This window comes from Chrysochloris asiatica, unplaced genomic scaffold (genome assembly GCF_000296735.1).
Source record: "Chrysochloris asiatica unplaced genomic scaffold, ChrAsi1.0 scaffold00010, whole genome shotgun sequence".
Taxonomy (NCBI): domain Eukaryota; kingdom Metazoa; phylum Chordata; class Mammalia; order Afrosoricida; family Chrysochloridae; genus Chrysochloris; species Chrysochloris asiatica.
This window is the reverse complement of record NW_006408528.1, coordinates 35,370,246-35,385,040: the sequence shown is the minus strand read 5'-3', so window position 1 is coordinate 35,385,040 and position 14,795 is coordinate 35,370,246. Positions and strand designations below refer to the sequence as shown.

Sequence of the window (14,795 nt, the reverse complement as noted above, 5' to 3'; positions counted from 1 at the left end):
TTGGGGGTCTTCTTCTTTTTCTCTGACCCTCCGTCTTACCAAACATGATATCCTTCTCCAGCGACTGGTCACTCCTGACAATATGTCTGAAGTATGAGATACAAAGTTTGGCCATCTTGGCCTCCAAGGAGCACTCTGGCTGCACTTCTTTCAAAACAGATATATTGGTTCTTTTGGCAGCCCATGGCACTTTCAATTTTCTCCTCCAACACCATAACTGAAAAGCATCAATTCTTCTATGGTCTTCCTTATTCACTGTCCAGCTTTCATGTTCCTCTACTTGCTGTAAACACTTTATAAGAAATAAGAGCAAGGACATGAGTAGATATATCTTCACTGATGTTCATTGCAGCACTGTTCACAATAGCAAAGAGATGGAAACAGCCTAAATACCCATCAATAGAAAATAAACTTTTATTATGGTATATACTCACAATGGAATACTATGCAATGGTGAATAATAATGATGAGTCTGCTAAACACCTTATAAGTTGAATGAACCTGGAGGACATTATACTGTGTGAAATTGGTCAATCACAAAAGGATAAAAACTGTATGAGATCATTATTGTAAAAACTCAAGAAAAGGTTTTTATGCTAAAGAAACATTCTTTGATGGTTACCAGGGGTGGAAGGGAAGAGAGAGTAATTCACTGGTAGAAGGTAGACACAAGTTTACTCAAATGATGGAGAGGGCAATATACAAGAAGAGGGAGTTTGGCAGAAGAATGTGAAGACAGGTGAAGACACACAGGGAGGTGGGCATGCAAGGGTAAAAGGGAAAGGTAAATAGTGTTATATACACAACCTTGGAACAACAGTATTCCGTGTGTAGCTATATTGACAGAGCCAGGCTGAATGGGTATAGTAGGGAGAATGGGAGTATACCCATAAATATGTAAGCGTTTGAAAGAAGATATTTGTGCACGGGTATTAACCTTTTTTAACAACATAAAACATGACTGTATACATGGACCTCACCAGATGGAATACACAGCAATTACAAAGCCAAGGAGAAATCTTTGTTTTTCTTGACTGTATTATCCCTCTCGTGCATGTTTTCTGAGGTTCACAGAAGACATTTGAAGCTTAATATCACCAAGGCTCTGATGTTCTGGTAGGAAATACGAGACTGCTATAAAACATGATGACAAACGGCAGCTAGATGACAACAGATGGTTTCCCCTGTAGCACAATGATAGAACAATAATAACAGAGATGTCCTACTCAGCAGAGAGAGGAATAACTAGAGTGAGTCCTCAGACGGTGCATCTTGGATGAGTCCTGATGTGAACAGGACATGAGAATGAGAAAGACACAGGTGAAGCCGTCTCAGATCCTATGGTACACAAAGACCTTCATCAATTGGTGTATGATACAGAATGTCTCACAAGTTATAGCTAAGAAAGCTAAAGCCATGGCTGGCATTACATGGGATTGCTTGCATCGAGAAAATACTAGATCATATCTATCTCTCTATGTAAAATGTCCATTTTCAGAACCATGGAAATAGGAGGTCAGGCTCTCCTACCTCTGGTATTCTCTACTACTAACGGATTGAAAGAGTCCTGGTGTGGTGCTGCAAATTAATGAGGTGGACTGCAGTGTCGGTTTGAACCTCAAGGTTGGCGGTTCAAGCTCACCAGCTGCTCCTCAGAAACCCTATACAGGATTGCTATGAGTCGAAACTGACTCGACAGCACTTAACAGCAACAATGGATTGAAGCCATTAATCTGAAATGGAATGAAGAGATATGTAGTTTGGCTTTCTAAAAGTGTATTTCTTTTAAGAAAAAAGTAATTGAGAAAAGAATATAAAATACTGAGATTTTAGGATGAAGATACTCTAACTGGAACTGTGTTCTGTGATTAATAGCTTAACCTAGATGACAAAATAAGTCAGGTGAGCAGTTAAACCACATTATAGGTCATTAGTATCTTGGAGCCCCAGATAAACAACAAAAACGGGAGGACTCTAATGTTTAGTGACAATGTAAGTGGAATTGCCATATAATCAGAAAATAAGTAAGTCTGATAAACAGTGGCACTTTTAAAAAAACGGGTGGGGCGTGTACCACAGCTAGCAAGCCTGGGAGACTGTGCTGAGGCAAGTACTCATTGCATTGCTGAAGCTTGAGAAGGTACTGTTTGTAATGATCGTTACTTAGAATACATATAACATGTACCATAAACCACCCCCTCCAAGACCAGATAACTAGTAACATAAGACTGGTGAATAGTCAAGACAAGTCAGACATGACTTGATGGCGTATTCTTGCCAGAACCTTTATAATACCTGCCCTGTTTGGGATTGTAGAATATAACTCGATGGTCTCATCTAATATTCCAGTCTTGTGTGCAATTGTCTCTACAATTTCTTTCTTACTTCCAGTTTCTCTCTCTTTTCTCTTTTATTAATAACTGTTTTCTCTGTTATTATAACACTCTCCTATAAACCATCCCTTCTTGCACCCTCCTCTTACTTTTCCCTGATGTAATTGCTCTGGGAATAAAGCTTCATCTACAATGGAAAGGTTAACCAGGAGATGTCCCACTAATAAAATAAGGTATGAATCTTGAGGTGTCTTATTTCATTCTTTAATCTCTGTTTTTGATGACAGAACAAGGACTCATTCAATGGAATTAAATGTCAAGTGCATTTGAAACAAAGTATTTTTCTAAGCAGCATGTAGTGGAATTCACCATAGTAGGTGGTCAGAATATTACATGCAGTAGAAGCATTTTAAAGGGGCTATTTTTAACTGAAATAATATTTGTCTTTGTATCTATTAACAAAGAAGAGATCAAAATTTTTAACTCCCTAGTGAAATCAGAAGAGTTCTCTTACCTTCCTGAGTGAGAAGTAATGAGAAAGAATGAGCTATAAATGGAGTTTGTCATTTTCGCGTTTAAAGCATGTGTTAGTTCCTTAGAAAAAAGGCCTGACATCTTTGAAGGTGATGTTCTCAGTCTTATAGAGTGAACTTTTTGTACAGTTTTTCTAAAAATATCCCACAAGTACAAAGAGAATTCAACTTTAGAAATTTATTAAAGTTTGATCGTACTGTTTGTGAAAATGAGTGTGCAAACTGATTATACAAGTTACTTAAGTAATTGATCATACCCTATTTATCTGTCCAACATACTCTCTTTATTATCAGATATGGTCAGAAGTTGAGTATTCTTGTTGTTCAGGTGTGACTAGAACTCCAGTGTCTCTAAGGAATCAGCTGACAGCCACCTAACCTGCAGTTTTGTTATCTGAGTGGATCTTCTCCAGTCCCTGATCTGATCTAGTCTTGAAAGTTCACAGGTCCGATTTTATCATGGTGTGATCTGTGGCTGGGTTCAGAGACATGTTATCTTTGGGAAATTACAAGATATTTTTATTTTCTCTTTTTCAGTTTTAAAGAATGTCTGTAAATGCATCTATTTTTTGTAACCAGAAAAGAGCATTGTTAAAGTGATTTCAGTATCTCTCTTTAGAAATGCTGATAAATAGACAATTCCAACTCATAGAATGTCATACTGCTTCTTCAGACACTGACCCCTTCAAAGGCAATAAATTATGCATAGATAATATGAGGGCCTCCGTCTTGGGGACAAATGGCATGTATCACAAATGAGAATTTGATGATAACTGATTGTTGGTGAGTTTCCATGTGATTAACTTGCTTCAGCAGCATGCCTGACTAAAGGCTGAATGATTCACTATGATCTAAAAAGAAGAATGAGTCATGTCATTAGATTGCTCTCAAGAAAATAATATTTCGATTATTTATTTATTGTTATCGGGATGGTGTCACCACCATTCATAAATCTCCAGTTGTGCAAAGAAATGCAATTTGCTCATAAATCCTGCTCCACGGTCTTTCATCCTGAAAGCTGGTGTGAGTCATTTCACTTTGGATTTCTCTGTGCCTACTGAACAGGGCTTTGGCATAGTTTTTATGCCCAATGATTTCAAAATCAGGATGAAAAACATAATTATGCCTTCAGAAGTGTCTCCCCTGCAGCCCAAATGCACATCACATGCAATTCTTTGTCCAGAGACACAGTCACTTAAATGATAAGAAAGCAAAGATCGAGAACTGATGTCAAAATAACAAGCTTCAAATGGCTACGGAGCTTGTTACAGTGAAAAACAGAACTCAGTTCAAAGCATGTATTTTATGTTTATTCTTTGACCCTAGTTTTGTTGGTCAGCAAGTACCTGTCGTTACAATAACTGGTCCTTTTATGTTTTTGTTAGCAGAAAAAGTTAGTGTCTATATGAAATAGGAAGTGATGAATGACCTGAGGATATACACACAGCCAAAGGAATATAGCCTCAGATTGCTCTGTACTTGAGTTCACTGAGTTCCCTCTTGACCCTTTGTATAAAATCTTTGTCACTGCTCTTATTTTTATACAATTGCATTAACAAAAACAAATTCCTTTTATCCTGTACACAGAGAAGTAACTTTTAAGGATGTCACTATAGATTTTTAAACTAAACCTTGACAGTAAAAATGATGACAAAGACTCTTTGGAACGCGCGCGCGCACACACACACACACGAATTGGAGTTCTTTACTGTTACTTGCTGCATTAAGGTGGAGTGGGAAGAATATTGACCAGAAGTCAGGAAACCTGAATTATGGCCTTATGTCATCATTTGTAATTGAGGGGGTAATGAAACTTGGTGGCATTTCATTCGAATGTTAGACATGTGATAAATAGGCTCAGAGGGAGTTTAATTAATGTAGGGTGGTCAGGGTTGTGCATGGCCTTGGAGAACACCAAGTATTTCCTTTTACACTGTGCTTCAATCATTGTGTTCGTGTCAGAATATTTTTTAGAAGTGGGCGGTTCATCTAATGCATCATGGTCTGTGTCAGGTTCTGATATGGTCTTATCCATATTGGTACATAAATTGGGTTAGAGAAACATTCAGTATCACTTTTAGTACTAGAGAGAGAAGCAGTTCATTTCTAATTCTTACCTTGGGTAGTCATATTCCTTTTTAAAATGAAAATCAGAAGTCTGTTTAACTGAGATTTATTTCAATTTACCGAATCCTACAAATCTGCAAAGAATATGTTAGCTAACTTTACATGGCCATCGTTTTCATGAGAGGATAAGTCACCAGGAGAAATTGCATTGTGAGGGCCACAGATGAACTGTCAGGAAGAATCAGCAGCATTTTGTTGTTGTTGTTGTTGTTGTTCTGAACCTGAAGAAAATGGAACCACTCATCATCTAGTAAATTGCTTCCCAGCTAGAATTTTGTAGAAATTTTCCTTAAGGGAAGAGGAGGATTCCAGAATATGAGCAGTCTAGACAGAGAATACTAGGGCCCTAACTTCATACAATGAAACAAGATTGTTAGCCACAGAGGGGTTCTGAGAAAGGGAGGAGGTAGGACTGACTCAGTACTGAGTTAGGCACTGAGGTCTTGTAATTCTAGGGGGAGCCAGAAATGACATTTCTTGGAACTTGGATATTTATTTGCATTTGTAGGTTTTGTAAATTCACCTCTTGTCTTCCTCACATGGATCACTATTGTATTCTGGAAAACTATGACCACCAGTTGATGTTTGTACTATTGTTCTTCATCAGATACTGCATTCATCATGAAATTTTGATCTCTCCTTTCTTTATGATAATAGCATTCATATGTATAGTTGTAAATGCATAATTAATGGATAGTAAAAATATTTGTAAGATCATGTTATATATTCACTATCAGGAAAGTCAGCTTGATAGACGACACAGGTTGGTTAGGAAAATAAATAGAAATTAACCCTGTTACTAGTAATGATGGAAAAATAAATGGAAAAAGACTTCAATTGATACACAGTGAAGGATCATGGTGCTCAGTGGAGCTTTCCTGAACCCAGGTTAACTACAGCATGACTAGTCCCAGAAATCTATTTTTGGACCTTTTCTCATTTTAACAGCTTACTCCAGTGATACACACTCCCATCATTTCATCCAGATCCTAAACTGTCATATCTCAGGATCAGTGCCAACTGGTCATCACCAATTTTCAGCATAGCCAGGAAGCAGTCAATTTCCAATTTCTGGAATTCCCTTGAGTTGTGCTATCCAGTGTGGTAGCCATGAGTCACATACTCACACACAGCTATCGAAACATGGCTAGTCAGAATTAAGGTGTTCTGTAAGTACAAAATATACCCACGATTTAAGACTAGTGTGGAAAAAAAAAAAAAAAAAGACTGTAAACTCTGTCATTAATCCTCATATTATATTACTGTTACTGAACAGTGATGTTTTGCAGTACACACTAGGACTCACAGTAATCAGGAGAAAATTTACATGATTTACAAGATGTATGATGCTTTGAGATACTAATATATTTTTATTTCACTTTTTAAATTTTGCTTTAAAAAAAATTTTTTTTTAAGCAGCAGTTCTTGATATTGATGATTTCCTTGGATGAGAATATCATGCAAACAATTTAAAGATGTTAATCTGTTGGGTTTGTGTGTTTTTTTAAGTTCGCATCCCCTAACTCAAAGCCTATATTATTCCTACAATTATCATTACTACAATTTCTCTTAATAACAGTTACCGTATTTGTGCACGTATTACTTACCACATTGTAGGCATGAATCATGGGTGTTAATATTCAGAGGACAAATTCACATCTTCAGTCAGGAGTCAGGGATCTGGCTGCACTTGTTTGGTGCCAAGGAATCTATTCTGATTCATAACATCCCCATGTGAGAGAGTAGAACCCCTAGGGTTCTCTAGACTGTAATATTTATGGTGCTGTAGGAAAAACACTGGACTGATAACCACAAGGTCAGTAGTTCAAACCCACCAGCCATTCCATGGAAGCCCTGTACCAATTCTTTCTCCCACACAGCCTATGGTTCAGGGGTGGGGAGTGAGGAGGGATGGGAACTGGTATAGAATCATCAGTCTTTCTGTTAGCAGCTGAGCCTCTAACTGTTTGCACCACCGAGGGTCTTGGCAGCACTTTGTTATTTGTTGTGTGCCTGCCAAGTTTATTTGTACTCTTCATGACCCTATATGGCAGAGTAGAACTGCTTATAGGATTTTGAGGCTATAATCTTTAAGGCCACAGATCACCAGGTTTTTTCTCCTTCAGAGCTACTGCTGGGTTTGAACTGCCAATATCTTGGTTATTAGTAGCTGAGTGTATAACCATTTTGTTACCAAAATTTCACTCTTTTTATCCATACTTAACAGGACGAGTTCCTAATTGCATACATAAGCTACTCTCAGCCTGCTAACATCCTAAATGAGACAAAAAACAAAACAAAACACTTGTCTAACCAGCTATATGACATCAGTTTGCTCTGGGGGTTGGAGGGGATGGGGAGTGGCGGGCTCTGCTGGACACAGACATGGAGTACACTCTTGTGACTTTGGCATTACTCTGCTGTCTTTTTGGATCCTTCCTTCATCCTAATAGATCTAGACTTTTGCTTGTAGGGAAGTCAATAAATACTCAAAACAGTTGCAAATATTTATTTTTGCTGCATTTAAAATAGTGTTTATAGAAAAATACTCATACGATGTTGCTGTGTTTTCGAGGAGTCGTTGGTGGGTTGGAACCAACCTTGCAGTCAAGTGCTTTATCTTACAACGCCACCCCAGGACTCCACTCATATGATGCTCCTACTCAAAAATCTCCTTTTCTGATGGCAATTCTAGGAAACATCTTACAAACCACTTGTCTTACAAACCAATGTCAATCATTTGTTCCACGCAATATATGTCTGCTGTACGCATGTGCAGTGTTAACATGCCTTTACCATGTTAACTTCTGCCTCTTGGCTTTATGGGCTACCTAGTCTCTGTTCACACTTTTGTCTTCTCCCTACTAGAGTATGAGTTCCTACTGCCTCTCTCTCTGAAATTAACAAACAGCTGAAAGGGCAGACTGCAATGATCTCGGAAATCAAGGGCACGTTGCCCTTTCTACAATATTTGGCACCTGGAATTTAAAAGTCTTTGAAAATGCTCTTTCTCATGAAATAAAACTCTCAGGTGGTTTGAGATTCAGACAAGGGAAATATAGATCTTTCTTTCAGCATGTTAGGTATGTAATGACTATAGGTCGAAATGTCACAGAGCAGAGCACTGTAAATGTTATGTAACTAAGAATAGTCAAATCTAGGATATGCATACCTTCAAATTCTGCTAAATAAAGACATGAATACATATCTTTTTAAGCTGCTATCTTCAGGGCTGTTTTTTAACCACTTCATTTTACAGTAATGTACTAAAGCAAGTAATAAAATTATTTGCCAGGCTAATGTAATGTTGTTGTTATGTGCCGTGGAGTCGGTTTTGACTCATAGCGACCTTGTACAGGGTTTCCGGGGCTGTAAATCTTTACAGGAGCAGAAAGCCTCATCTTTCTTCCACGGAGCAGCTGGTAGTTTCGAACTGCTGACCTTGCGGTTCGCAGCCCGATTCGTAACCACTATGCTACCAGAGCTCCTTGGCTAATGTAATAAGCATCCAAATTTTGCTTGACTTATTTGTGTATACTAATAAATGTTGTATATATTAATGTGTGGGTTAAATAAAACTTTATTCAGTTATTTTGGGTGTAGTAGAATTTATACATGAAAATAATTTGAGGATGGCTATTCTAAACTTTTATACTGGCCATAGTTCAAAAGAAAAATGTTTAAAATTCAAGCATCTTTTGATTTTTGTTCATTATGTAAATGGATATTAATTTACTGATCTTTTTAATATTTGCAAATATTCTTTTAGTGGGCATCGTACATACTCAGTGTAATTGTTGGCAATAGCACTTGTCATTAAGTGCTTACTATGAGATTGCTTCTATACAATGTATTTTATATACACTGTCTTGTTTAATCTTCTAAATCACGGATGGGGAACCTTTTTTTCTGCCAAAATTTATAACATTATTTGCGGGCAATATATTATCAATTTAAAAATTAGCCTGCTATATTTAGTCAATCGTTTAATTAACTTATCCCTAATGTGATGGTGTCCTGATATGGTACTGTGAGTTAATACGTTGGACTCCAAGATTGGTTTGAACCACAGGGTCAGTGGTTCAAGCTCACCAGCCGCTCCTTCAAAACCCTCTTCATAGGGTCACTGTGAATCAGAAACTACTCAAGGGCACTTAGTAACAATGTGATACCTGGAGCTGTGGTTGCCTAGGCAGTGTCAAATGTTCCTGGATGAGATTTGCATGACTGTTGTCTTCATTTTATAGATTGTTGTTGTTGTTATGTGCCATGAAGTCAGTTCCGACTCATAGTGACCCTGTACAGGGTTTCCAAGGCTGTAAATCTTTACAGGAGCAGAAAGCCTCATCTTTCTCCCGTGGAACAGCTGGTAGTTTCAAACTGCTGATCGTGAGATTAGCAGCCCGATTTGTAACCACTATGCTTCCAGAGCTCCTTGTGTGGTGTTGTGGGTTAATGTGCCAGACTGCAAAGCCGTTTGAACTGCAAGGTTGGCAGTTCAAGCTCACCAGCCGCTTCTCGGAAACCCTATCCAGGGTCGCCATAGGTTGGAACTGAGTTGATGGCACTTAACAACAATTTTATAGATAGGGAAATTGAAACTTTGGGATGTTAAGTGGCTTGTCCCACACAGTCACTAAGTGAAAGAACTGGAACTTAAGGCCTTTGTAGTTTCAAGTCTCCCTAACCAGGTCACAGTACCATTATTTTTGTGGAAATGTTATTTTGAACTGAATAAGTATAGCTATATTAACTCTTTTCTTACCTGGGCAAGAAACCACCTTGTGCCATGCTACACTCTCAGACAGGACATGTGTTCTGTGTTCCCACAGGGTTGAGTGTAACAACTGTGAGATTGGAGAACAGTGTGGGCCAATTATGCATGGCAATGCCGTCACCTTCTGTGAGCCGTATGGTCCAAGAGAACTGGTAAGTATGCACATCAATCCCAGTACATAGGCTTGTGCTGAATTGTGTTTGGGGTTTGTCAGCACAATATGCTCTTTCAGTTGAGATAAATTTTAAAGTGTATTTTATATTATGAATGTATATTATGAGTCCTGTTTCAACTGTCTCGAAATGAGGGCTACATAAGAAAAATAATTAATGTCACTAACATTTACTTGTGGAGATTGTTGAAACAGCAAGCATTTTCATACATATATTGTTGCTGACATTGACAAATGCCATCGAATCTGTTCTGACTCATAGATACCCTGAGGCTTTTAAAGCTTCATAGGAGCAGCAAGTCTCATCCTTTTTCCCTGGAGCAAATGGTAGACTCGAACCGCAGACTTTGTGGTTTGCAGTCCATTGCTTATTGTATAGAGCCACCATGCCCCTCTAACATATATATTTACCAGAAAAAGCAATGCATTGAATAGAAATAATAATTCCTTTCAACAAAACCAAATATACTAACATTATTAGACATTTTTCTAGATTCGTCTTTAAGATATATATTTACCAACATGAAAGTAAAGGCAAATTTTTATTAGTCTCTGTCACCATAGGAGAAGGTAAAAGTTATTTCTTTTTTGAGAGTACTGACTTCAAAGCTATTGCGGAATGCTTCCATACACCAATTATTTGAAGAAAAGTTAAAGTTGATATACTTTGTCCTCGTAAAACGTTTTGTTGTTTTAGTTAAGTGCTGTCGAGGTTGTTCTGACTATAGCAATCCTATATAGGGTTTCCAAGGCTATCATCTTTGCAGGAGCAGAAAGCCTCATGGTCCTCCCACGGAGTGATGGATGGGCTTGAACTGCTGATCTTGTGGTTTGCAGTCCAGTGCTTATCCTCTAGCATCACTACGCTTCTGTTAAACACATATTGCCCCTTTAAAATTTCCACAGTGCAAATACATATATTTAACAAAAAGTTAAAATTATAATAAAATTAACAGCATTAGTGAATCTCATTCCATATGGCACCTCTATGATTGGGTGTTTTTTAAAAATACAGGTATGCCATTATATACTTAACATACTTGTGTATGTATCACAACCAATCAATAACATCCTGATCCATTGAGAAAAGACTGAAACTGTCAAAGACTTCACTTTGCTTGGATCCACCATCAACACTCATGGAAGCAGGAGTCAAGAAATCAGACGATGTATTGCTGCAAAAGACCATCATGACAGTGTATCTGCTAATTCTCTGAGGGCACCAAGGGTGTTCTAGAAGAATTTTGTTGACATACCTCACCCCACACTATAGCCCTGATCATGCCCTTTCATTCTTGTTTTTACTTTTCAATCTTAAAGAGTATCTAAAAAGAATTATTTGGGTTCCTGGAGGATGCCAGAACTGCTGTTTTGATGCAGTATAAATGGAAGAGCACAGAATTACTCAGGGCAGGGTTAGAGAGATGGAAACAGTACCTTCAGAAGCATATAGATCTAGATGGAGGACATGTCTAGAAACAATAGCTTCCCATTTTAATTTTTTTTGTTTAATAATGGTGTCTGTGATTTTATAGCAATACTTTTTGACTTATCCTTTTCTAAAGCTTTGCTCTTAGAATTGTTCTCATTTTCTCCTTGCATAAATGTAAGATGAGCAATTTTGTCATGTTATTTTTAAACATTGATTCCTAACTACAGAGGACTTTGGTAAATTAAAGAAATAGTAAAAGTGAAAGAACACATTGTATAAGCCAGATTTCAAAAACATTAACAACAACAACAACAAAATAAATACTTTGTTTTATTCAGGAACAGGTTACTTTCTCATAATGTAAACTGATTAGCTTTTGCTTACCAATGATAAGTTCTTGGGTCATATGCAAAATGAACATTCTAAATTAGCAGCAATGAAATCACTTACCGTCAGCATGCGGCTAATGAGCCTTTGTTGTAACTTGGTATTTCTTTATTGTATGAAGACTACATTCATTTAACATTCTTGAAAAAGAATATAAAAACAATTGTTATATTCTGGCTCAATTCCTTTGCCCTGTACTCTTCTTACAACATCTATTATGTTTTTCTTTTCTGCTTTTCAGTCTAGGATTCAGCATTTTTTTTTGCTTCTTTCCTTTTTTCTCCCACATCTTTCTGCTACACCATGAGACCTTTAGTAACACGTTGTCTTTTTCACCCCTCTAAGTCACACATTGTGTTTCAAAATCATTAAGTTTAAAAATTGCCAAAAGACTGATTTCCACAGTAAAGGGGGGAAAAAAACTAGATAGGCAATTAAAAGATTTTGTTATCAAAATGAGAAAGCCAATTAATTTCTGTAACATGGTTCTTGTTTTATGCTGCTTGAATACCCCTTTCATAGCGATAGATACATTTAATTTATTAAAGATAGGAGCTTCAGAACATTGATGAATTGAAGTTTTTAGTTGAAATTGGAACACAAACAGAATTAATTGGATGCAAATTAAAATAATAGGTGCTCATAATTCAAGTCTCACAAGGTGTTAACAATATCCCTGTAGAGAAATGTAAAGTTAAGTTCTTCTTTTAAAAAATAGATTTTCTACTATGTTTTAAATAATGTACCATGACTGAGTTTATTATCTATAAACCTAAAACAAAATAAATTCTTTTTTTGTACTAAAGTTAATTGAGCTTAGAGTTAATACCTCTTTTAGAAGGTTCCCCATTCAGTACTTTTTCTGGAAAGCCTAGTAAATGTTTTTTTTCTTTTAATCAATAGGATTTTTAAATCTAAAAATAGAAAACTAAACATTAAATTACCATAGCATAAAAGCTAAAATATCTAGTTTATTGGAAATGTATATCAAATGGGAGATTATGTTTCAATACACACTTATTGCAGTTTTATTTTACATTTGAGTTGATATGCCTAATGGTACAGTTTTTAATTATGTCATATGACTTATATTACATTAGTATTTCAGCTAAAAAAGGACTATGTTGAAAATAATTATCATTATCGGAGGAAAAGAAAGCCTCTGCAGATTTATACGCCCATCATGCATAGCTCCCTATGATTAATTTTTGTTACATTGTCACAGAGGAGAGAATGAAAATAGATCGACAATGATGGAGGTGACATTTTACTCACTAGCAACTTTTTCTAATTTTCAATAATTTTTATACAATATTTACGCTGTAAAAGCTAAAATATATATAGTACCCAGGTTGTATTTATAGATGTCACATCAATCAAATAAGTTAGGGGCTAGACCATCAGTGAATGTATTATTATCACCATTAAAATTCAGATATTTGCCTGGTAACCCGAAACTAAGTCCAGTCAAACTGTTTGGGGTAAGAAATAATGAGAGTTATTAGCCCTCAAAACTCCACTTAAAAAAAAAAATGCCTCCTTAGTTATAATTCGTATTGAATTTGTGAAATGAAGAGTCACAGGCAAAGAACCTTAGTAGGCTACAGCTTTACCTGTTAAGAGGCCAAAAAGAGCATCTCCTCTTTTGAGAATTTAGCCAGGTATCCATTTCATTGCAGTGAGAAATGTAGTGTGTCCTTTCACACAGGAAGACATCCCATTTTTGTTCAACCCCGGCCAAGTCCCTGTTTTGCAGATGGTGTAACTAAACTTGCTTCATTTGCTATGAAAATGAAATGAAAAATGAAGATAAAGAGAAATTCATTTACCCACTCCTTTAAGGGAACTCGTTTGAGAAATTAAAGTGAAATTATGTTACTCTCCTGGTGTTTTTAAGAAATGTTTTTGTGAAATTATTCTCACCTATTTGTAAATTCATTTACAAATTAAAGGAGTACGTGTAGGCTAAAACAGGACCAAACCTGCTAAAAATATGCAGGAAAGAGGTGCAGAATGAGCGAGGAAAGGGGGATGTGGAGGAGAGATGCATCTCCATGTCTGGCAGTGCTCAGCCATGGAAGGCTTCTCAGACTCACTTGCTGTATTCATGCCCCAGAGTTTGGAGTCTGTTTGGAGATTTAAAAGCGCTAAGAGATGGAGTCACTGTGAGTTAGACTTGACTTGACAGCTGTGGGAGATGGGATAGGAAAAATAATTGTCAGTCCTTCATGTGTGGCTTTATAACTTATCAAAGACCCTTTGAGAGGCCCTTTAGTTTTCAGAATCTCAAATCAAAAGACTTCACTTCACCGTCTAAAATTGCACATTTGAACTCAAGATATCATAAATAATTTACAATACGAATTATAAATATAAGTAAGAGGGTTTTACAGGTTGTGTTTTTTCTTATTATCATTTTTTTTTTTTTTTTCTTGCATATGAGGCGATTGAGAATACCATGGCCTGGGTTAGGCATAACTGAGTCCTCCAGGTGGCATCTTTGTTCTCTTTGTTTGAACTTTTTATTATGACTTGAGTGAAGGGTTACAGACACAATTGTAAGTTTTACATTCAACACATCATACATTGCAGTCCTCGCGCCCCCTCACCCCCTGCATGCAACAACAGTTATTCTGCTTCCTTCCCATGGCTCGTATTTCCATCCCCCGCTCCTTCCCATCCCATCTCAACTTTGTCCTTAGGTAAGCGTTACCCTTTTGAGTTTGGATGATTGACCATTCTATAGTGAGCAGACTTTACTAGTGTAGTTGTCCCCACTATATACCTATTTACTACTTGGCTGAAAATTGGGCCACAAATGTAAATTCCTTTCATACCTGAGGGTGATCAAGGGCCATAATCTCAAATTCCTATAGTTTCTTTCTGACCAGTAAGCTTGGTCTTTTTTCCACATTTTCATCCACTGTATCCAGGACCTTAATATGTGACCCCTTTCAGAGCAGATGGTAGTGGTAGCTGGGCACCATCTAGTTCTTCTGGTCTCAGAGTTGTGGAGACGGATATTCACATGTTC

The 14,795-nt window shown here is 37.0% G+C and overlaps 1 protein-coding gene across 2 annotated transcripts in view; it reads left to right on the top strand.

Moving 5' to 3' along the window:
• Positions 1 to 14,795, top strand: part of RELN (reelin) — a 646,525-nt gene that overhangs the window by 333,922 nt on the left and 297,808 nt on the right. For both annotated transcript variants that reach the window (XM_006834371.1, XM_006834372.1), the window contains exon 7: positions 9,826 to 9,922. In XM_006834371.1, the coding sequence (XP_006834434.1) occupies positions 9,826 to 9,922 (97 nt within the window). The remainder of the gene's footprint in view (positions 1 to 9,825; positions 9,923 to 14,795) is intronic.